The sequence below is a fragment of the Capra hircus genome, chromosome 11 (assembly GCF_001704415.2).
Source record: "Capra hircus breed San Clemente chromosome 11, ASM170441v1, whole genome shotgun sequence".
Lineage (NCBI taxonomy): Eukaryota > Metazoa > Chordata > Mammalia > Artiodactyla > Bovidae > Capra > Capra hircus.
This window is the reverse complement of record NC_030818.1, coordinates 99725004-99749324: the sequence shown is the minus strand read 5'-3', so window position 1 is coordinate 99749324 and position 24321 is coordinate 99725004. Positions and strand designations below refer to the sequence as shown.

Below are 24321 nucleotides of genomic sequence, written 5' to 3'. Positions count from 1 at the left end.
GTTGCTCACCCTGTGTGCGCCTATGGGCTTCGGGAGTCTGTCTCTCGTTTCTCTTCTGTCCCCCAGATGAAGAACTTTCACTGTTTATTACCAAGCAATAGGTTTTCCTTTGCACCAAAGATGCTGCGTTTTACTGCCAAGGGACCGAGAGTGTCGGTCACAGAGAGAACCGGGTCCTTGGACTCCTCACATCTTTCTGGGAAGCTGGTTTCTTTCTTTGTCTCGGAGCTCGATTGACGGGAAAGATGAGCTGGGGGCACGCGGCAGTGCACCGTCTTCCGGGTGCTTTCTCTTACCCCTGAAGGAGAGACTAGCTGCTCTGACTGCAGATAAAACCGTGAAAGTTCCTTATCTCAGACGAGCCCTGTGGTAACCAAGTGCTCTAAAAATGCCCCCTCCCCTCACCCTGTCCAGGGCGGTGCAGTCCGCCTGAGAAGTGGAGTGCCCGCCCCTGACCTGCCAGCCCTCCACTCTAACTGCCTTTTCCTTTCTCTGTCTTTTGTATTGTAGATTGCTAAAGGTGGTTCCAGGAGCCAGAGCCTCGGGGAGCCTTCCCAGGAGAAACCCTTCGGTCTGCTTGTCTCCACAGGCCTGAGCGCCCACGGACGCCCTGGGCCTGGGCTGCTGTGTGGCCCTGGGCCCCTCGGCCTGAAGCTGACATCCATCCCCACCTGCAGCTGCTCGCTTTCTTCTTTTCTTTCCTTTTTACAGCATGTTAAAAGGCCCCTGGCCCAGTCTGGCCGCCTCTTGGCAGGGGGCGGGCTGCCCCTGCCCCGCGACCTCAGTCCACCTGGCGCAACCCGGCCCGGCCACGATTCACACTGTGCCTTTCCGTGAAAACTTTGCCACTGGTCTCCTGGCGAGACGAACCGAATCTGGGCGAGGAGGGTCAGGCCTGCGCCCGGTGGACTGGGTGCCCAAAAGCCACTGATGTGTCCCTTACGTTAGAAAATACTCATCTTTCCCCAAGTCCATTGTGTATTCGGTGGTCCTCTCCTGACTATGGGCCCTCACCAGGTACTAAACAATCGGCCCTTGAAATGTTTCACGGCCTGAGTGTCCGTGGTAGACACACACACACACACACACACACACACACGTTTTTGTCTGTGGTCCTGTCTTCAGTGGCCTAGAAAAGTCCACACCAGAAGTCAAATTCCAGCTCTTGGGCCAGTCCCGCTGTCATGCCTCTGTCCCCTCCCTTTTCATGGGGTCAAGGAAGGTCCCAGCCCACCTTCTCCCCGTTGGCCACCATCAATAAGGACCGCGGGTCGCGAATGAGCGTCTCGCCTCTGCATTAGCTCATTGGCCAAAGGAAGACTCGCCCCTTTCTGTGAATTCCAAGGGCCGCACCTTAGGACTCCAGTGCCGTCATCACCAAAGCCCCTGTGCTTCTCGTGGTCCGCCAAGTGACCCTGTGGCTGCAGCTTCCACATTTTAGCGTGTGCTCTCCAGGCCACGCAGAGTTAATCGAGTTTGTCTTCTGAGCTGAATCTCCTTCCTCTCATGGATCTCTGAAGAAGACACGAGGTCCTGTACCCAGTGGGCCGCTCACACCTTAGAGCAGTGTAGCTTCTCTACTTAACCTGGTGCAGAAACAGTCAAGAGAAATCTTGGACTGTGGGTTTCTGTGAACAAGGATCCCATCAGAAGCCCTAGGGTGCCATCAGGCATCTTCCCTGTTGTTCAGCTTTTGGTGACTAGACGGTCACCTTGAGCCTCCTTGCAGCTTTGCCACACTTGCAAATCTAAGACAAGGAAATCTGGCAGGAGCGGAAGGGACCGGTACAGAGAGGACAGGTCCCGAGGGTTGGGCCTTGGTTCAGGGGTAGGAAAATGGTCCCTCTCAGCAAACCAGGGTTGACCACACAGCAGCCTCAAAGCTGCTCAGTCAACCTTTGGTGACAGGAAACCACGAGGGAACAAACGCCAAGTGTGAGCAGGGGTAAGAGGAAGTGGCTTCAGGTTGGAGCAGGCGTTGGGCCCCTCTCACTCCTTCCGCCCCAGAGTGAGCCTCTGCAGCTGTGGGCATCTGGGGCCCCTCTGTTAACTCAGGGGGCGGCCCCATTGTCCCAGGCTCCTCAGTCTCGCGAGAAGACTGTCTTGGCAGATGATGGCGAAGCCAGGATGCCAAAGGACAGGAAGAGTCTGGGCTTCACCCACATCCCTGCAAACCAGCAGGCGCGTGGTTCCTCCGTGCAGCCCCAGCGGCCCCACATAGGGTTGGTCCATCAGGCATCTCCAGGAACTTCTGAATTTCACCAAGTCAAGCTGCCCACTCTCCACTCCACAAGGATGCTAATTTTTTTTTTTTTTTAAGAAAAAAAAAAATTGGATTCTAGAGCCTTGGGAATGCATGTGCTTTGCGTCTTTCATATTAGGGGTCAGGGTAGATTAACTTCTTCCGATTTAGGGGGAAAGGTATACGCTGCAGTACTTTGTTCTTTTAAATGTCTGTTTAACCTGATATGGACTATGCTGGTGTCCTCTGTATCCCCTGTGCCTTTCTTTTTCTCTGTACCACCTGCGTCCAAAAAAGAATGGAGAAGAAGTGCTTTTCAATGTTCACCTCGGTGTTTGCTTTTCTGCCAGTCTGTGTGGCTACGGGGAAAGGGGAGCACTGTACCAGCTGGGGCTTAGTCAAGGAAATAAGTTATTATAGGCTAGTTGAGATTTATCATTTACTCTGGGAATCCTACTGTGAAATCGTCTATATATTATTATGAGCAGTTCACATAGAGTAGAAACGTGGACTCTGCCATGTGCTTTCTCAGCCTTCCCTCATATCCACTGACCATCATTTCTCCACCGATGCTAGAATACTGTTATGCCGTAAGAATGACTCATTTTTAAAGAACGTACTCTGAAAATAACTTAAAAACAGAAAGTGAGGAACTTGTCGTTTACCCAGTTTTTCCTTTGCAGGATAGGAAAGAATAAAAAGGCATGGTAAGCTGGGATGGGATTTTCCTTTGGGCTTTTATCATGAACACCCTGAAGCTTTGGGGTGCAAGGAGTCTGTCTCTCCAGCGGTTAGTGCAGAGGCTTCAGTCCCTTTTGGTAACATCTGTAATTGCTGGGGAAAAGTTTACTGAACATGAAAAGGTTATGTGGATGCTAAGTATTTTTCCAGAAAAGTCAATTTCACACTTCCTAATGGCTCTGCCTCCTGTGCTTATATCATCAAAAGAAAAAAAAAAAAAAACTTTAAAAAGTGATCCAGAATTCTATTTTAACCTTGTGTCCAGCACCTTTAAACTTCTTGGTTTATCAGTGTGTGTTGCACTAATTCTAAACTTTGGAGGCGTTTCAGTGTTGTAACGGCCCACTGCCACTGTAAAGGTTCTGGAGTTGCCCATTTGTCTCTAGAGATGGAATTAAACCAAATAAAGTGCTTCCATTGGAAGGCTTATATTGACCTTGTAACTATATGTTAATCCTCTAAATGTTAAATAAAAGTGTAACTTCTGGCACGGTATCCCGGGACTGCTTTGTTGCACAAAGAGGTGACCCCAGTCTTGGAAGCGATCAGAGTCCCCTGGGCTGGAGGCTGAGCTCCGATCAGGTCATTGATTTACGGTGTAAACTGGACGTAAGTCCTGGCGCCATCTGCCTGGAGAGGGGCTTCAGACCCAGCCAGCTCAAAATTCCACCCTGGCCCACCGACGGAAAGCTGTCAGAAACCTTGGTGATGCGGGATTCAGGTTGACTCAGTGCAGGGTTCTGGGGAAGCTCCTTCAGTCTGGGACATTTTTCATGCGTGCAAATTTGGCGAGCAGCTGCGCTGGGATTTCGAGGACCCTACCTTCTGTGGGGGGATGGAGGGAGCCGTGAAATTGCAGCAGGTTTGCATTTCATTCGTGGTCTGGTGTCACGAGTGCTCAAGCCCACCCTCTTCTTGGCAGCTTGGCTGGAATAATCACTGGCTTGTGTGAAGCTGAGGACAGCCTGCCGCCTTTAAGGGCGAGGGCCTTGTGCCTGTGCTGGCCGGCCCTTTCCATATCCAGCGCTGACAGTCTCACCCTGGGTTTTGTGAAGGGGAGACTGGTTCATGCCCAGACCTCTTTGTTTCTTAAGGCTCTTTAGAGCCAAGGTAGGAAAACAGTTGGTGAGGGAGTGAAATATTAAGTGAGCAGGGCGCCCTAGCTAATGCCAAGTGCCACTCACTTGCTGAGGGGGTGGGAGGGGAGGCCACCAATGAGATGCCAGGCCTCACTGTGGCCTCAGCTCCTCCTACGGACATTGCCAAGTTCTCAGCAAAGGCTGATGTCTTCTCTGCTGGGGAGGATGGTGTCAGAGTGCCAAGGCAGGGTTCTCAGGCAAGAGACGGGGTGGTCAAGGGAACAAGGCGGCCTATGACTGTCCTGCCGAGGCAGGTCCAGGTTGTCAGTAAAGGGCTACTATGGGAAGAATGTTGCCAGTACGTTCTTTCTGAGCTTTTCTCATATTTGGGGAATAGTCTCTAACAGTCTGTAAGAGGCAGAATGTCTCCACCTGTCTCACTTAGAACCGCTCTCTGCACACTACCCCACCCCCACCCCGCCCCCCACACACACCACCCCCACCGGCCGGCCGGACCGGCGAGCACCGAGGAGCTGGGAGCTGGGTCAGCCTGGGGCGCGTGTCGCCACCTCTCTGGCCTCCGGTTCCGGGGTAGTGGGGTGAGGACAGGAGGCCGGCAAGAAAGCACTCGGTCGACGCCACAGCTACAGCTTAGATGTCAGTTCTGACCGGGAGCTCACTCCCGGCTCCGTGATGGTGTTATTCTGATTCTTGGGCAGAATTCAGGGCTGGGAGCTCTGTGACCTCACCCTGCTCGCAGGTCTGAAACACTGAACCGTCCAGCTCGGCCCATCTTTATACAGCTACTTGGTTCAAGTGTTTGGGGAAGTGACACTTGAACCTTCTGCGACCCACCTCCCGCCCCTGCGGGGTCGGAAACAGGGGCGGTGACGCAGTAGGAGCGGCGGACCGTTGGTTTCCTGGTGCGCTCCCGAAGGCAGCCTCGGTGGCGCAGAAAGCCCTGACTCAGACTCGTCGGTCAGGCTCCTCCGGTGGGTCCGGGAATCGCAGCATCCGCCCCGGCCAGGCCCCGCCCCGCTCCGTCTCTCCCCGCCCCCTGCGGCCGCCCCCGCCCCCGCCCGCCGTTGCGCAGAGGCGCCCGCGCGACCCCTAGTGGCAGAAAAGCCTGCCTGCGAGGAGGGAAGGACGAGGGTCCCCAGGAGGGCGACCAGACCGGAAATGGGAGTGGGCAGAGGCAGGGGTGGGTAGTTCCAGGATGCCCTCCGTTTTAAAATTAAAGCGAAAGAGATCTCTGGATTGTGCGATCCACAGGACAGCAAAAAAATGGGATGGTGCAGGTGTGAGTGAGGGAAGGAGCAGGAGGCCTGGATGGTGACCAACAGCAGGCCCAGCCGCCACGTGGGGATTAACGTCTCCTTGAGTCCTGGGCAGTAAGGAAGTCCAGACCCTGGCGCTGCCCACCCGGCCTACAGAGGGCCTCTCCTCCTCTCTGGCTTCTGCTGGCCTTTTCTGAGAAGGGGAGGCATAAGCCTTGTTGCAGCACCCTTTGAGACCCAGGATTAAAGTGCAAAGGCTGCAGAATGGCACTCAGCAGCCTCTTTGTGTTACGAGTCATTTCGCCACAGCTGCTCATGTTCGGACCTAACACTGTCTCTGTCCAGATGGTAGAACAAGTGGTGCTTACTTAAATGACCTCCCATGAGCTGGAGATGGGAGCAGAAACAGAACCGCCCCCATGTGGCTTTGTCTTCAGAGCCTGGGGGCCAAAAGCTACGGGAGGACACGGGGATTTCATTTTCCTCTGTTGGCCCGGAAAGCAAAGGGGGTGGGGAGGATCCCCTGGGTGCTGCGGCATTCTGCCCCAGGAGCCTCATGACCTGCACGCGTGTACATCCTCCCACCATGCCAGGCCAAGAGCCCTGCCTGCGGTGCCGGCTCTCCTGTCAGCCCTCATCTGGGCTGCATGGTGGTGCCTGGTCCAAAGACGGCCTGGAGGCTGCATTGACACACACACATCCTGGGGGCAGCCTTCCTGGACACGCTTTGTCTAAAATGGGGATGGCTCTCTCTAAGAGCTTTTCCCAAAGACATTGATTCCTTCTGCGTCCTGTGCCTTTGCTATGACCAACAAGCCTCTCAGCCGTGGACAGATACCGGTGTCATAGGGAAGAGAGCCAGACGGAGGAATGGTTCCGAAACACCACTTCCTTCCCCGAGGCTCTCAGGGACTCAAAGTGTGGTTGGGCAAGACTTGCAGGACAATTTACTATTCGCATGGAATTCCGACTAGCATAAAGGTAAGGAAACTACACTTTGGGGATAGCTGCACCTTACCAGTGGAGAAGGCGATGGCAGCCCACTCCAGTACTCTTGCCTGGAAAATCCCATGGACAGAGGAGCCTGGTAAGCTGCAGTCCATGGGGTCGCTAAGAGCGACTTCAGTCACTTTTCACTTTCATGCACTGGAGAAGGAAATGGCAACCCACTCCAGTGTTCTTGCCTGGAGAATCCCAGGGAGCCTGGTGGGCTGCCGTCTATGGGGTCGCACAGAGTTGGACACAACTGAAGTGACTTAGCAGCAGCAGCAGCAGCAGCACCTTACCTATGTATTTTCTGATGAAGATTTGTGAACAGAAGCACAGACAGGTGGAAAGGCCTGCAGACACAGGTGGCAGTTGGTCTACAGACTCCCCGGTCTGCCAGGTGGCTTTTGACTCTAAAAGGCGCTGCTGGAGCAAGGCCTGGGCCAGCCTGGAGGGAGGAGCTGGACCACAGGATGCCACGTGGGAGACAGAAGATGGAGGTGACTTCCTCTGCCGCCCAGCGCTGCCCGTCTCCACTCGTCTGTGAACCAAGTTCACCAACCACACACTCCTGGGCTGCCTTCATACTCTGTCTCAGTGTGGCCCAGCCTGTTATCTCAAGGGACAACACAGAGGAAACATCTGAAGGCCAACTGGTACCTATATCCTCCTGCGTGTGAGATAAGTCGCTTCAGTCGTATCCAACTCTTTGTGACCTTTAGACCATCGCTCACCAGGCTCCTCTGTCCATGGGATTCTCCAGGTAAGAATACTGCAGTGGGTTTCCATGCCCTCCTCCAGGGGATCTTCTGGACCCAGGGATCGAACCCACCTAACATCTTCTGCACTGGCAGGCAGGTTCTTTACCTCTAGTGGCACCTGGGAAGCCCCACCCTCCTGTGGTACCTACAACAAATGAATGTCTCCAAGCCTCCAGATGACTCAACCCTCCAGACAAAACTTTCCCATTCCCAGCTTCCACGTTAAACAGGAAAAGCCAGTCACCCTATCTGTACTGTGAGATTCCCCCATTCAAATGTGAGCAAAGCTAAAATGAGGCTCAGACACATACATGCACACACACACACACACAGCATGCACGTGTTGAAAGCATAAAGAAAAATGAGGCCAACCATAAAGAAGGCTGAGCGCCGGAGAACTGATGCTTTTGAACTGTGGTGCTGGAGAAGACTCCTGAGAGTCCCCTGGACTGCAAGGTGAGCCAGCCAGTCCATCCTAAAGGAAGTCAGTCCTGAATATTCATTGGAAGGACTGATGCTGAAGCTGAAGCTCCAATACTTTGACTACCTGATGCGAAGAACTGACTCATTGGAAAAGACTCTGATGCTGGGAAAGATTGAGGGCAGGAGGAGAAGGGGACGACAGAGGATGAGATGGTTGGATGGCACCACTGACTCAGTGGACATGAGTTTGAGTAAACTCTGGGAGTTGGTGATGGACCGGGAGGCCTGGCATGCTGCAGTCCATGGGTTTGAAAAGAGTCGGACACGACTGAGCAACTGAACTGAACTGGAGGCCAAAGGAAATGCAGGGAAAGAGCTTCGGCTGGGGCGGGTGGGGGTGATCCGGAGGCTCTGGAGGGGCTTCAGTGAGACTGTAAGAGTCTTTCCTGGGGGCAGGTATCTGTTGCCTGTTTTATCACTCTGTTGAAGATGTTTCTGCAGATGTGCGTCTGATGGGATTTTCACAAGTAAATGTTTCAAGTCATACATAAAATCTCAAGCTCTTCTCTCCCCTCCAAACCCCCAAAGCATAAACAAAACGAACCCAAACCGCAGAGGATGTAAAACACTAGCGTCACTTAAGCATCAGGGAGCCCCGGGTGCCAGATACGAGCAACCACAATGCCAGAAGTGCCAAGGTCAGCCGCCGGGGAGGAGACGGTACCCCCGCCCCAGGCTTTGCAGCCCTCGAAGGGTCCAGCAAGAACCCCTGCTTCTCAACTGCTCCGAGGAGTCCGTGGGGCAGAGAGGAGAGGTCTGTGGGCGGTGGGGGCCTCAAGCCCCGACCACAACCGGCCCCCCTTCTCTGGGACTGGGGTGGGTCCCAAGAAAGGAAGGACAGAGGCCAACGTGGGCTGAAAGTGGAGCAGTCTCCTCTTCCTCTCTTGCAGCCTCTTGGGGAGCCATGCAGAGGCCCCCACCACGTCTGGTCACTTGTCACGTTCATCACGGTGGCTCCACGGCCCTCCCCCATAGCAGCCAGGTTCCCTCGCCTCCTCCCCACCCAGGAACAGAATTAAGTGCGGCAGATGCAGAGATGCGGGCACGGACTGTGGGACACGGCACGCGTTTACTGGGACGCTCTGAGCTCACACTAGATGCAGACGTGGGGCGAGTACAACCTGCACAGTGGAGTCCATGTCACAAGACGGGGCAGCGGGCGGCTGCCAGGATCTGCAGGGCGGGGTGGCTGCTGGCGGCGGCACCAGCTTCCCAAGGGCTGCGGCAAGTGTCCAGAGATTCCAGCAGTGGCCTGTTCTTTGATCTCGGCTGCCTCAGTGGGGAAGGAACCAGATCCGGGTGCAACGAGATCACAGAAGTGAGCGACACACTGTGAGAGCTTCAGGGGCTCTGCCAGGGCCGCCAGCCGCCAAGTTCCACAGGCATCTCTTCTATGAAGACTGAAGGGCACAGCAGCTGGGGGGCTTTGGTCCCAGGACCCCTTCCTCGCCTCTCATTCACTCTGGCCCCAAGGAGGTGGGCCTCTCCACCCGGCTCTTTCGTCCAGGGACTTCTGTGTCACCTTGCTGTGCACAGGGGTCCCAGCACCCCAGCAGTGGCCTTGCTCAGCATCTATAAGACACCCTTCTGGGACCCACCCGTGTGAGCTGGTCCAGGCATTCCCCTCCCCGGGCCAGGGGCTCTGCATGGCTCAGTGTTGGGGAGAAACGTCAGCGCCCCCCCCCCCCCCCCCGCGGAAGCTGCATTAACAGCAGACACAGGAACATGAGGGATTCCTGCTGCACCACCTGGGTCCCTGGCAGGGGCAAGTGACCAGCGATGCCCGGGGCAGGGCAAGGCAGGGTGAGAGGGGACCAGCTGCCTCCGGAAACTGTCCCCCCAGACAGAACGCCAAGCCCACCCTTGGGTCCCAACTGCCAATGGGTCCAGAGTTGTTAAGTCTGCAGGAGAAACACTGCGAGCAGGATTCTGGAGACTTCTATGATGACCGACCAGGTGCAGGGCGAAGGGGGGGCCTTGGCAGGAACTGGCGCAGGGACCCGCAAGGGCGGCATCCTCAGGGCTGGCGCGCGGTACCCTGCTCGGGGCTCTGACCCGCAGCTGGACCAGGCACCGGTGGGCAACACCTGGGGAGCAGCAGCCCCTCCGCGACCCCCCATCCCGCGGCCGCGGGCCCCGACTTGAGGGCTCCAGGGACCACGGCTGGGCCCGAGCCAGCGAGAGGGCAGGTTCGGTGACGACGACGACACGACGGCAGGGACCCGAGTTAACGTCGCAGAGCCGTGGTCGTTTAAACAAGCCTGAAGGGGATGTATTTCCGAGCTGCGGCGTTACTCACTGTGAACCAAAATAACTCGTCTCCCTCTTTACACATCTGGGTTTCCAGAGCGGCCAGCCTCTCTTCTGGGGACACACCCTCTACGGGGCGGAGGGCAAAGGCGGGGGCCTGTGGGGACAGCTGGGTCACCCCTCGAGAAGGTCCTTCTTCTGAGCAGCCTCAGGGTGGGGGTGCAGGGGTGGGGGGGTTGTGTGCGCAGGGCACTCCCCAATGCTCAAGGGACACGGGAGGGTCGCTGCCCAGGGAGGAGGGGACTCACAGACTGGCCCACCAAGTCACAAGGCCCGGGTCTCGGCTTCGATCTTCTGTTCGCCATGCAAGCTCTCCGAGTCCGGGAGCTGAGCCACGCTCTGGCGGATGGCAATCTCAGGGCCGCCGCCATAGAGGTTGTTCAGGTACACCCAGGTCTCCTCGGAGATCTGCCCATAGTCAGCTCCTGCAGGGTATGAGGGGCTGCTGCTCAGGCTGGGCTTGCCCTTGCTGAAGCCACCACCTTGGCAGTATGGGGGCTTTGAGGGGGGGGCTCTGGGAGCGCCAGGCCCCAAGGAGGCAGGGCGGGGGAGGACAATCATGGGCTCCTGTGCCAAGCCGTAAATGGGAATCTTGGGGTTTTCCAGGGGCAAGTCCATCCTCTGAGGACCCCCAGAGGGCACATCTGTGGTCGCAGCCCCTCATTTCCTGGCGTGGGGGTCATGCAAAAAGGACAGACAGGTGAGGCGGCAGAGCGGGGAGAGGGCGTGGGTAGGGAACAGAGGGGCTGGGGAACCCACGCAGAGGCTAAGCACCTCGACCACTCTGCTCAAGGCCCGGGCTTGGACTTGGATGGATGTCACAGCATGATCAAGGGGGCTCCTGGGAGGACCTGGAACCCAGGAGGTGACAAGAGGGGGCTCCCAGGAGCCAGGAGGGGAGCCTGGCTGGCGGGAGGAGGCAGGGGCAGGGCTGAGCCTCACCCTGCTTCAGCTGGATGTGGCCACTTCCTTTGACCTGTGCGATCCTGCTGTTGTCAATGGGCCCCGGGGGCTCTGGAACAGACACAGCTCGGGCTCAGGACCTCTGGGCCTCTGCAGCGGTGGACAGAAACCCAGTGCCCAGCCACTGGCAGCCTCTAGCCCTCAGCAGATGAGAGCCGCTCTCCAGGTGTGAGGTCACACCTGTGATCCTGGGGAGGCAGTGCTGGGCCCCAGGAGTCAGGGTCAAGGTCTTACGGGGCAAGGTACTCAGGGCTCCAAAGGCTCATCGACATGAGTCTAAAGTCTGGAGGCACTCATGGTGTCCCTGGACCTGGCAGAGGGGAATCCTGAGGACGCCAGCCCCAGTTTCAGACCCTAGCTTGGGGCAGGGGCAGTGGGGGGAAGGTGGACTTCCAGTGTCAGCTGGACCCTGCTCTCATCTGAGCCTGGCCCGAGATGGGGCTGCGACTCTGGAGCCAGGTTCCTGATCAATCGAAGCCGCTATGGGCGGGGAGGGGGGTGTGTGGATGGCAGTGAGACCCGCCTCCTTTCCCCACGTCCTGTCCAGCGCTTGTGCTCGAAAGGGTGAAATGAACATCTCGTGTTCAGAGGCTCCTGGCTCTGCTGACCCCGCTGGGCTCCAAACCCTGGTCTGGGAGCCGAGTGTGGAACTCAAGGGGTGAGGAGAGAGCCGCGTGCAGGTGAGTGAGCCCGGGCTCTCAGTGAACGCTCTGCTGTCTCCACGTCTGTGAGTGGAGAATAACAGCGTCCAAGTCCTAAGAGTCTGACGCCATCTAACAACTAACATCTATTTAGGGCCACGGAGTCCCCAGGGGAAAGGCCCTGGCAGGAGGAAGGGCAGTCACCCCGGTCACCATGGGGCAGAGGGGCAGGAACAGGACGGGCAGCATGAGACAGCTCCTGTCCTGCTGCAACCAGAAGGCCCGGCCGGGGCGGGGACCCGATCCCAGCATGGGGCGGGGAGAGGACCAGTGCTCCATGCAGAGGGTGAGCGCTGGAAAGGCTGGTGCCAAAAACGTGCTGGGCGGGCTCAGATCCGGGCACCCCAGCCCACGCCTCCTGGGACACTCCCAGGAGGTGGGCGGGCCCCGAGTCCCTGCCAGCACGGGGAGCGGCCGGCCCGGGCCGGGGCCCCGACTCACCGTTGTCCTTGCCCTTGACGAAGGCCTCCCACTCTCGGAACCACTGCATGCTGATACAGTAGATGACGCCGGGCGACTCCTCGGCCTGGAATGCCTTGTTCAGCTGGGCGGGGCGGGGCCGAGGGGAGGGTCAGTGCAAACATCCAACCCCCCTCGGGCCCCACCCTGGACTCTTAGGAAACACCGGACACCCAGAGAAAGTTTCGAACCGCCAGACGAGTTCAAGAAAAGAACCCTCTCCCCCATGCTCCCACCATTCCAATGCCTGCTGCTAACACCTGGGTGAACCTCTTGTTAATGACTTTGTAAAAACCAGTTGAGATCGCACGGCAGATGCTGTTCCCCCTGCACTGAACAGAACCCGGCCCCTGCCCACTCTCTAACTAGCCCGACACGCTGTTTTTTAACAGTGACGATGCCAGGTGTCTAACGTCCAACCCTGGACTGACGGATGATGGAGGCACCCTGGGCCCCATCCCTGTGAGCAGCACCAGGGGTCTTGGTTCTCACATACCCCTGTGGCCCCCATAGGAGTCTTTTGCTCCCAAACAGGATCGTACTGGGTCCCATCTTGCAACTCGGTGTTTTCATTCAATGCACCCTTCCGTTGTCAGTTCACAGAGCCCACTGGTTCCCCTGGGGAACACCTGCCCACGTCTGGAGGTAATTTTTGCTGTCACTGGCATCAAGTGGGCAGAGGTCGGGATGTTGCTAAACATTCTACAACCAGCCCAATAAAGAACCATCCAGCCCCAACGGGCAGCACCTATCCCTTTAACAGCTGCGTGGAGTCCCCTGAGCGGAGGCACCTGAGCTTACTAAACCTGACTCTTCCCTCCGGTGAACCCCTTCACCATCTGGCCTGGCCCCTGGCCCTCTGGTCTCCTACAGAACGAAGCTCCCACCTGAGCCTGCCTGCACTGGGCTCCCCGCCCCACGCACCTTGATGAAGGTGTCGATCTCCACCCGCCTGCGCTTGGCCAGAGCCTCGATCTCCACCTGGCAGATGGAGCACACGTACAGATGGTTCACGGCGGGGCCGCCCCCAAACCTGCACCCGGGTGGGCGGGAGAGAGAGACACGCACGAGTCCTGAGGGGAGGGCCCTGCTGGGGGAGGCAGCAGAACCTGCCAGAAAGTGAGGCCTCCTAGTGCCGCCCTGGCCCGGCCCTCGGGCTCCCTGGGTACCCTGCGCACGGCCTGTTGGCTCAGCTCACCTTCTCCACTTGACTGGCGGGGCTGCCCGCGCACCTGAGCGCCTGCAGCATCCAGGAGAGCACCTGCCCCAGGGCAGGGGCGTCACAAATACATGCTTCGTGGTCACGAGGACCGTTCAACACTCTGGCTTCCCGTCCTGGCCACTGGGCAGCGGCGGTGGCCGAAGCCTGCCTGACCTGACTCTGAGGACAACGTTGAAGGAAGGCTGCAGGTCCTTCTGCAGGCAGGTGGGCAGGGGGTGGTCTACACTGGGCCTGGGGATGCTCTCGCGGGGTTCTAACCCATCCATCGGGGCACAGGCCACGCCTGACCTGCCAGTGGGCAGGGCCAAGCCAGTCCAAGGAGTGGGAGCAGCTGGGACTCTCCAGCCTCTTCCTCCCCATCTATGTGATCACCCCGATGCCATGGCACAGCCCGCCTGCTGGGTGCAGAGTGACCCGAGTCTGGGCAGGGGCTCACCCCTCCATGAGAGATCCACAGGCTCTTGAGGGACTTGAACCTGGAGGGCCCCAGGCAGCAGGCGCTCATGGCCCCAAGCGAGGCATGGCATGGGGAGAGACATCTACCAGCCCGCCCTGCAGCCGGCAGCCCCACAACGGACTGCGAGGGGCCGCACGCTCTCTCTAGCCAGGTTTCTGTGTCCTGTGACTGGGAGGGTCTGGCCAGATGCCCCAGGCAGACATGGCTGCAAGGGGGAGCCCCTCCCAAACTGCTTCTGTGCTGCTCCGCTACCCCGGTGAGGGCAGGGTGGGGTCAAGGAGGCACCCCTCCCCGGGCCTCCTCTCCCGCCCAGCCTGGACAGAAGAGGACACTGTGGGCGCCGTACCTGTTGTAGAGGTGCTCCCACACGTTCTGTGGCAGGATCACCACCAGGTCGTCGATGTAGTGATATTTGTTGGGCGGGATCCCTGAGGAGGAAGGTACATGGGGGAGCTGGACCTGCCAGCCCTCCCCTGCCCTGCCCCCGGCACAGAGAAGGCCACCTCACCTCCATGGGAGCAGAGGAACGTGTGGTTGGTGATAGGCCCTGGCTCAGCGAAGGTGTTGAACTTGTTGAGCCATTCCCGGGACACATAGAACCGCAGCAGGCTGGGCTCCCGCATGGCGGCCAGGGACACCACCTGCTGCCGCTCGCGCACAGCTTCCTCGCTGCTCTTCCTGGGGCAGGGTGGCACGGGGGCGGGTCAGGAGTGGGAGCCACGCGCCGTGCAGAAAGCCCCACATCTCAGGCCCCTTAGCACCCTTCCACATCTCAGCACCCCTCCCTATCCCAGCACCCCTCCACATCTCAGCACCCTCCCTATCTCAGCACCCTCCGCATCTCAGCGCCTCTCCATACCTCAGGACCCTTCCGCATCTCAGCACCCCTCCCTATCTCAGTACCCCTCATCTCAGCACCCTCCACATGTCAGCACCCTCGTCATATCAGCACCCTCTGCATCTCAGCACCCCTCATCTCAGCACCCCTCTGTATCTCAGTTCAGTTCAGTTCAGTCACTCAGTCGTGTCCAACTCTTTGTGACCCCATGAATCGCAGCACGCCAGGCCTCCCTGTCCATCACCAACTCCTGGAGTTCACTCAGACTCACGTACGTCGAGTCAGTGAGGCCATCCAGCCATCTCATTCTCTGTCGTCCCCTTCTCCTCCTGCCTCCAATCCCTCCCATTATCAGAGTCTTTTTCAATGAGTCAACTCTTCGCATGAGGTGGCCAAAGTACTGGAGTTTCAGCTTTAGCATCATTCCTTCCAAAGAAATCCCAGGGCTGATCTTCAGAATGGACTGGTTGGATCTCCTTGCAGTCCAAAGGACTCTCAAGAGTCTTCTCCAACACCACAGTTCAAAAGCATCAATTCTTCGGCGCTCAGCCTTCTTCACAGTCCAACCCTCACATCCATACACGTCCACAGGAAAAACCATAGCCTTAACTAGACGGACCTTTGTTGGCAAAGTAATGTCTCTGCTTTTGAATATGCTATCTAGGTTGGTCATAACTTTTCTTCCAAGGAGTAAGCATCTTTTAATTTCATGGCTGCAGTCACCATCTGCAGTGATTTTGGAGCCCCCCAAAATAAAGTCTGACACTGTTTCCACTGTTTCCCCATCTATTTCCCATGAAGTGATGGGAACAGATGCCATGATCTTAGTTTTCTGAATGTTGAGCTTTAAGCCAACTTTTTCGCTCTCCACTTTCACTTTCAAGAGGCTTTTTAGTTCCTCTTCACTTTCTGCCATAAGGGTGGTGTCATCTGCATATCTGAGGTTATTGATATTTCTCCTGGCAATCTTGATTCCAGCTTGTGCTTCTTCCAGTCCAGCGTTTCTCATGATGTACTCTGCATATAAGTTAAATAAGCAGGGAGACAATATACAACCTTGACGTACTCCTTTTCCTATTTGAAATCAGTCTGTTGTTCCATGTCCAGTTCTAACTGTTGCTTCCTGACCTGCATACAGATTTCTCAAGAGGCAGGTCAGGTGGTCTGGTATTCCCATCTCTTTCAGAATTTTCCACAGTTTATTGTGATCCACACGGTCAAAGGCTCTGGCATGGTCAATAAAGCAGAAATCGATGTCTTTCTGGAACTTTCTTGCTTTTTCCATGATCCAGAGGATGTTGGCAATTTGATCTCTGGTTCCTCTGCCTTTTCTAAAACCAGCTTGAACATCTGGAAGTTCACGGTTCACGTATTGCTGAAGACTGGCTGGGAGAATTTTGAGCACTACTTTACTAGCATGTGAGATGAGTGCAATTGTGTGGTAGTTTGAGCATTCTTTGGCATTGCCTTTCTTTGGGATTGGAATGAACACTGACCTTTTCCAGTCCTGTGGCCACTGCTGAGTTTTCCAAATTTGCTGGCATATTGAGTGCAGCACTTCCACAGCATCATCTTTCAGGATTTGAAATAGCTCAATAGGAATTCCATCACTTCCACTAGCTTTGTTCATAGTGATGCTTTCTAAGGCCCACTTGACTTCACATTCCAGGATGTCTGGCTCTAGATGAGTGATCACATCATCATGATTATCTGAGTCATGAAGATCTTTTTGTACAGTTCTTCTGTGTATTCTTGCCATCTCTTCTTAATATCTTCTGCTTCTGTTAGGCCCATACCATTTCTGTCCTTTATCAAGCCCATCTTTGCATGAAATGTTCCCTTGGTATCTCTGATTTTCTTGAAGAGATCTCTAGTCTTTCCCATTCTGTTGTTTTCCTCTATTTCTTTGGATTGATCACTGAAGAAGGCTTTCTTATCTCTTCTTGCTATTCTTTGGAACTCTGCATTCAGATGCTTATATCTTTCCTTTTCTCCTTTGCTTTTTGCCTCTCTTCTTTTCACAGCTATTTGTAAGGCCTCCCCAGACAGCCATTTTGCTTTTTTGCATTTCTTTTCCATGGGGATGGTCTTGATCCCTGTCTCCTGTACAATGTCAAGAACCTCATTCCATAGTTCATCAGGCACTCTGTCTATCAGATCTAGGCCCTTAAATCTATTTCTCACTTCCACTGTAGAATCATACTCTGCATCTCAGCACCCTCCATATCTCAGCACCCTCCACATCTCAGCACCCCTCCATATCTCAGGACCCTTCCGCATCTCAGCACCCCTCATCTCAGCACCCTCCACATCTCAGCACCCTCCTCACCTCAGCACCCCTCATCTCAGAACCATCCTCATCTCAGCACCCTCCACATCTTAGCACCCTCCTCACCTCAGCACCCCACATCTCAGCACCCTCGTCATCTCAGCACCCCTCATCTCAGAACCATCCTCATCTCAGTGCCCCTCCAAATCTCAGCACCATCCACATCTCAGCACCCTCCACATCTCAGCACCCTCCACATCTCAGCACCCTCCACATCTCAGCACCCTCCCATCTCAGAACCCTGCTTATCTCAGCACCACTCCTCATCTCAGACCCTCATCTCAGCACCCTCCCATCTCAGCACCCTCCCATCTCAGCGCACCTCCATATCTCAGCACCCTCCCATCTCAGAACCCTCCTCATCTCAGCACCCTCCTCATCTCAGCACCCTCCCATCTCAGTGCACCTCCATATCTCAGCACCCTCCTCATCTCAGCACCCTCCCATCTCAGTGCACCTCCATATCTCAGCACCCTCCCATCTCAGCACCTTCCATATCTCAGCACCCTCCCATCTCAGCACCCTCCCATCTCAGCACCCATCTCAGAACCCTCCTCATCTCAGCACCCCTCATCTCAGCACCCTCCTCATCTCAGCACCCTCCCATCTCAGCGCACCTCCATATCTCAACACCCTCCCACCTCAGCACCCCTCATCTCAGCACCCTCCACATCTCATAGGCCCCATCGCCCCTGCCAGAGTTCCAGCGTCATCACCTCCCACCAGGATCACTGCAGGAAACCCAACTCAGCTACATGGGTTTCCTGCTTTCCCGACAGCAGCCAGAGCAGCAGGCTCTCTCTAAAACCCCCAATCCTCACTCCTCCCTGGCCTAAAGCCCTCGCAGGCGCCCCCCTGCCCCCGGGTGAAGTCCCGCGGAGGTGGCGCAGGACGCTAGGCTCGCGGGTTGCTGGCAGGGCCCCGGCGCGCTGGCCGAACCGCACCTGTAGAAGAGCACGTAGGCCTCCGCGTTCTGCACCACCGTCTCGTGGACCTCGGTGACGTACTGGTCGTCGAACTCATACCACTGCCCGTTGATCACGTTCTGGCAGTAGGCGATGTAGTGGCCACCTGTGGCGGGAGACGCAGGCGGTGACGGAGCCCCCGGGGGACGCGGCGGGGTCGGGGTAGGGGTGGGCGCGAACTCACTGCCTGCCGTGCCGTGGTGGCAGATGACCGAGAGGAGGTCATAGGTGGTGATCTGGGATGTGCACTCCTTGGCGAGGAAGGGGCGCAAGTCAAGGCCCTCGAGGGGGAAGGACACGTGGCTGCTGATCTTGAAAGAGTACATGACCTCGTGCCTAAACCGCTTCAGGTGAATGCACAGGATCTGGGGGAGGTGGAGAGAGGTACCGATCACTCTTGGACTGGCCAGGGCCCCGTGACCCCAGGGCACCTGATGGGGGCCTTGAGCCAGGGCTCCGGGAACTGCTCCCCAGCTCACTGCATGACCCACTCAGGCCCTGCGGCCCAGGTGACTAAAAGAAAGTGCCTACAGAGGTCTTGCAGAGGTCCAGGCCAGCCAATGGTCCAGCTTTTGACTCTGTGTGAACACATTAAAGAACCATGCCTGGGGGTGTGCTGCCCACCCCAGCTGGGCACCCTCTGGGTGTCTGAGCAGCCTCCCTTTCTTCGATACACGTTTTCAAGGATGGAAAATCCTTACTGACTACTTGTAACTTGGTTGTATTTTAGATTAACAGCCTTTATTAGGGCCATTAAAAAAAAAAAAGAACCATGGATGGGAGTGGGCCCAGGCCAGCTTCCAGTCCCCAGAGAAGGTTGGTGTGACTGAGCTGCACCACCAGGACTGGCCACTGGGATGGGCTGAACTCGAACACTCGGCTGGTCTGGACAAGAAGCTGTCACTGGCCCACTGCACCAACCCCGCAAAGAACTCTAACCACCAGCTCTGTGGGTGCCGACTTGTAGAAGGCTTCTCCGCAAAGGATCCCCCCAGACCGGCTGAGCCAAGCCCAGCACCTGTGCCTTGGGCCACACGCACCTCTCGTCGCAGCCACAAGCCTCGGCCAGGCCCGTTTCTGCCTCAGGGTTCCCACCACCGGTTCCTCCCGTGGTCCCGCTCCACCAGACCAACGCCTGCCTATGTCCGCAGGCCCCACTCAGACGCCACTTCCTCGAAGAGGCCTTCCCAGCAGCCCTGCCTCGGGCTCAGCCCAGAGGGTGGGCTCAGTGCCCCCACACCTGCCTCCTGCCCTCACAAGGCGTGCTGAGGGACGAAAAGACTGGGCTCTGCGTTACACACTGAACAACGAGCCTCCCTGGCATCAGCCAGACCCTCCCAGGGCGGGGAGTTGGGGAGGATCTCTCAAGACTCAGCAGCAGAGTCTCCACAGGTCTCCTGGGTCTGGGAGGGGGTCAGGCACTGCCCTGCACAGCGCTGTGCACAGGGTAGAGAAGGCCTAGCAGGCAGAGGGGCGGGGAGCTGCCCACTCACCTCCGGCAACCGCAAGACCTTGCAGTACTTCACCCCGTTGCGAAGCCTGGGAGGAGAGAGCAGGGGACGTGAACGTCCTGAGAGGGGGCCAGGGGGAGGCAAGTGCCCCTCCCACCCCAGGCACGCTGTGCAGCTGAGTTCCCTGGGGAAGGCCAGGGGGAAGTGTGTGGACCACAGATGCGGACAGGAAGTTGAGGAGACGCCTCCAGAATGCACACACTTACTTTTTACACCGTTCACAGCTGTACATGTTGTCACCTGGGCAGTAAAATAAAGAGACCAAGGTTAGAGAGGATGGGACATGGTGGAGAAGTGCACGTGATGACTTAGAAGTAGAACCACACCAAGCTGCCTACAAGAGATCTGTGTTTTATCTTCAAGGACATACAGAGGCTGAAAGTGAAGGGATGGAAAAAACATTCTGTGCAGTGGTAACCAAGAGAGAGCAGGAGTGGCTGTACTTGTATCAGATAAAATACTTTCAGCCAAAATCAGTTACAAGAGACAAAGAGGGTCACTATACAGTGATAAAGGGGTCCGCTCGTCAGGAGGATGTAACAACTGCAAACAACACTGGAGCGCCTGAATACTGAAGGCACAGCTGAAGGGAGACACATACAGCAATCCAGTAACAGTTGGAAACTTTGACAGATCACCCAGACAGAAATTTAATAAAGGAACAGCAGACTCGAATAACACTACAGACCAAATGGACCTAACAGACATACACAGAACATTCCACCCAACAGCACCAGCATACCCATTCTTCAGAAGTGCACACATTCTCCAGAACAGATCATATGTTGGCTCACAAAGTAAAAAAGCCCAACTTATTTAAGAAGTCCAAAATCATATCTAATATCTTTTCCAACCACAATGGTATGAAACTAAAAACCAGTAACAGGAGGAAACCTAAAAAATTCACAAATATCGGGAAATTAACACATTCCTGAACAACTGATGGGTCAGAGAAGAAATCAAAAGGAAATCAGAAAGTATTCTGAGACAGAAATGTAGATACAACATGCTAGCACTGATGGGAGGCAACAAAAACAACTTTAAGAGGTATAACTTTATAGCAACAAATGCCTACAGTAAGCAAAAAAGAACGTTCCCAAACAATCTATTTTACACCTTAAGGAATCAGAAAAAGAACAAACTAAACCCAGAGTTAGCAGGAGAAAGGAGATCATAAAGATTAAAGCAGAAAAAAATGAAACAAACTAGAAAGACAATAGGGAAAAAAGCCAATGAAACTGGTTGTTTTTTTTTTTTTTTTCAAAAAGAAAAAAATTAACAAATCTTTAGCCAGTTTAACCAACAAAAAAGAGAGAGGACTCAAACAAAATTATAAATGAAAGAAGAGACATACAACCGACACTAGAAATATAAAGGATCATAAGAGACTTTATATTAAAAAAAAAAAAGAGAGACTTTATACTGATGAACTATACAACAAATTGGACAACCTAGAAGAAATGGATGAATTCCTAGAAATATAAAACCTACCCAGACTGAATTACGAGGAAATGGAAAACCTGAACGGAAACTCCGCACAGCCTCCAGCATGACCTGCCTGATGCACCTCTTCCCTCTGGCTTTTCTTAAGTCACATCCTTCTATATTAGTGATAAACCAGTCATCTAGTAAGAAAATGCTTCTCTGAGCTCTGCAAGCTGCTCTAATTGAACCTTAGGAGGGGGTTGTTGGAACTCCCCATCTGCAGCCACTTGGTCAGAAGCCCGGGTGACAGCTTGCAGTTGTGACTGGCGTCTGAACTTGGGGAGGGGGAGGTCTTGTAGGACTGTCTCTAACCTTGGGCTCCGAGGCTGTCTCTAAGCAGAAAATGCCGAAATCAAGTTAAATGGTAGGATACGACTCAGGAATACTGAGTTGTTCCCACACAATGACACGGATAAATGGAAAGATATCCTATGGTCATGGAGCAGAATGATAAATATTATTAAAATGTCCATACTACCCAAACCCATCTATAGATTCAATGCAATCCAATGACGTTGTTATAGATATAGAAAAAAATCCTAAAATTCACATAAAACTATAAAAGATCCCAAATAAACAAAAGAATCTTGAGAAAGAACAAAGCTGGAGGCATCACATTTCCTGATTTCAAACTCTACTGCTTAAGTCCAGTTATCAGAACAGTATGGCACTGGCCTAAAAACAGACACACAGAATGATGAACAGAAGTGAGAGGCCAGAGGTAAACCCATGCATATATGGTCAACTAATATTTGACAAGGGTGCCAAAAGTACTCAATGGGGAAAAGATAATCTTTTCAATAAACAGTGTTGGGAAAACTGGATATTCACATGCAAAAGAATGAAATTGTGCCCTATCTTACACCACTCACAAAAATAAACTCAAAATTAGTTAAAGACTTAAACGTAAGATCTGACACTGTAACACTTCTGGAAGAAAACATAAGGAAAAAAACTTCATGGACATTTGGTCTTGGCAGTGATTTTTTTTTGGCTATGACATCAAAAACGCAAGCAAGAAAAGCAAAAATAAACAAGTGGGCCTACATCAAACTAAAAAGCTTCTGCATAGCAAAAAAACAAGCAACAAAATGAGGAGGTGATCTACAGGATGGGAGAAAATATTTTATAAATCATATATCAGACTAGGGGTTAACATCCAAACTATATAAAGAATTCATGCAAGTCAACAGCAAAACACAAACAGTACCACTTAGAAATGGGCAGAGGACTGAAATAGGATTTTTTCCAAAGAAGATATCAGATGGTCAACAGGTACATAAAAGATGCTCAGCACGAGTACTCATCATGGAATGCTAATGAAAACCACAATGTGACGTCGCCCCACACTTGTTAGAATAATTATCAGAAAGAAAGCTTTTCAATTCTTGAAACTTATTTATTTATTTCTGGCTACATCACACGGCTTGTGGGATCTGAATTTCCCAACCAGGGACTAAACTCAGGCCCTCAGCAGTGAAAGCCTAGAGTCCTAACCACTGGACCACCAGGGAAATCCCAGAAAGAGGTTTTTAAAAAAGACGAGAGAATACAATTTTTGGCAAGGATGTAGAGAAAAGAGAACCCTTGTGCCCTATTAGTGGGAATGTAAATCAGCACAGTTATTATGGAAGATGGCACAGGAGTTCCTCAAGAAAATAGAACTATTAATAGGACAATCATTCAGTTCAGTTCAGTCACTCAGTCTTGTCCAGCTCTTTGCAACCCCATGGACTGCAGAATGCCAGGCTTCCCTGACCATCACCAACTCCTGGAGCTTACTCAAACTCATGTCCATCGAGCCAGTGATGCCATCCAACCATTTCATCCTCTGTCGTCCCCTTCCCCTCCTGCCTTCAATCTTTCCCAGCATCAGGGTCTTTCCAATGAGTCAGTTCTTCCCATTAGGGGGCCAAAGTATTGGAGTTTCAGCTTCAGCATCAGTCCTTCTAATGAATATTCAGGACTGATTTCCTTTAGGATGGACTGGCTGGATCTCCTTGCTGTCCAAGGGACTCTCAAGAGTCTTCTCTAACACCACAGTTCAAAAGCATCAATTCTTTGGTGCTCAGCTTTCTTTATAGTCCAACTCTCACATCCATACATGACTACTGGAAAAACCACAGCTTTGACTAGAAGGACCCTTGTTGACAAAGTAATGTCTCTTTTTTAATATGTTGTCTAGCTTGGAGAAGGCAATGGCAACCCACTCTAGTACTCTTGCCTGGAAAATCCCATGGATGGAGGAGCCTGGTAGGCTGCAGTCCATGGGGTCGCGAAGAGTCGGACACAACTGAGCGACTTCACTTTCACTTTTCACTTTCATGCATTGGAGAAGGAAATGGCAACCCACTCCAGTGTTCTTGCCTGGAGAATCCCACGGACGGGGAAGCCTGGTGGGCTGCCGTCTATGGGGTCGCACAGAGTTGGACACAACTGAAGCGACTTAGCAGCAGCAGCTTGGTCATAGCTTTTCTTCCAAGGAGCAGGTGTCTTTTAATTGCATGGCTGCAGTTACCATCTGCACTGATTTTGGAGCCCACGAAAAGAAAGTCTGTCACTGTTTCCATATCTGTTTGCTATGAAGTGATGGGACTGGATGCCATGATCTTAGTTTTCTGAATGTTGAGCTATAAGCCAACTTTTTCACTCTCCTCTTTCACTTTCATCAATTCAGTTCAGTTCAGTTCAGTTGCTCAGTTGTGTCTGACATTTTGCGACCCCATGAATTGCAGCACGCCAGGCCTCCCTGTCCATCACCAACTCCCAAAGTTCACTCAAACTTGTGTCTGTTGAGTCAGTGATGCCATCCAGCCATCTCATCCTCTGTCGTCCCCTTCTCCTCCTGCCCCTAATCTTTCCTAGCATCAGGGTCTTTTCCAATGAGTCAACTCTTCGCATGAGGTGGCCAAAGTATTGGAGTTTCAGCTTTAACATCAGTCCTTCCAATGAACACCCAGGACTGATCTCCTTTAGAATGGACTGGTTGGATCTCCTTGCAGTCCAAGGGACTCTCAAGAGTCTTCTCCAACACCACAGTTCAAAAGCATCAATTCTTCGGCGCTCAGCTTTCTTCACAGTCCAACTCTCACATCCATATATGACCACTGGAAAAACCACAGCCTTGACTAGACGGACCCTGGTTGGCAAAGTAATGTCTCTGCTTTTGAATATGCTATCTAGGTTGGTCATAACTTTCCTTCCAAGGAGTAAGTGTCTATTAATTTCATGGCTGCAATCACCATCTGCAGTGATTTTGGAGCCCCCTAAAAGAAAGTCTGACACTGTTTCCACTGTTTCCCCATCTATTTGCCATGAAGTGATGGGACCAGATGTCATAATCCTAGTTTTCTGAATGTTGAGCTTTAAGCCAACTTTTCCACTCTCCTCTTTCACTTTCATCAAGAAGGTTTTTAGTTCCTCTTCACTTTCTGCCTTAAGGGTGGTGTCATCTGCATATCTGAGGTTATTGATATTTCTCCTGGCAATCTTGATTCCAGCTTGTGCTTCA

General features: G+C 53.8%; 2 protein-coding genes across 8 annotated transcripts in view; one reads left to right on the top strand and one right to left on the bottom strand.

The window, feature by feature from the left end:
* Nucleotides 1-3478, top strand: part of FNBP1 (formin binding protein 1) — a 134658-nt gene extending 131180 nt beyond the window's left edge. Inside the window, exon 17 of one of the 2 annotated variants that reach the window (XM_018055969.1) lies at nucleotides 511-3478. In XM_018055969.1, coding sequence (XP_017911458.1) covers nucleotides 511-518 — 8 coding nt within the window. In that variant the 3' untranslated portion in view covers nucleotides 519-3478. The remainder of the gene's footprint in view (nucleotides 1-510) is intronic. The other variant, XM_018055970.1, reaches the window with a different exon arrangement.
* Nucleotides 8600-24321, bottom strand: part of USP20 (ubiquitin specific peptidase 20) — a 46412-nt gene continuing 30690 nt past the window's right edge. For 4 of the 6 annotated variants that reach the window (XM_018055962.1, XM_018055965.1, XM_018055963.1 and 1 more), the window contains 11 exons: nucleotides 19532-19565; nucleotides 19308-19353; nucleotides 17999-18179; nucleotides 17794-17920; nucleotides 14191-14360; nucleotides 14029-14110; nucleotides 12928-13036; nucleotides 11986-12088; nucleotides 10823-10894; nucleotides 10129-10305; nucleotides 8600-9977 (listed from right to left, as the gene is read on the bottom strand). In XM_018055962.1, the coding sequence (XP_017911451.1) occupies nucleotides 10145-10305; nucleotides 10823-10894; nucleotides 11986-12088; nucleotides 12928-13036; nucleotides 14029-14110; nucleotides 14191-14360; nucleotides 17794-17920; nucleotides 17999-18179; nucleotides 19308-19353; nucleotides 19532-19565 (1085 nt within the window). In that variant the 3' untranslated portion in view covers nucleotides 8600-9977; nucleotides 10129-10144. The other 2 variants (XR_001918868.1, XM_018055966.1) reach the window with 2 other exon arrangements.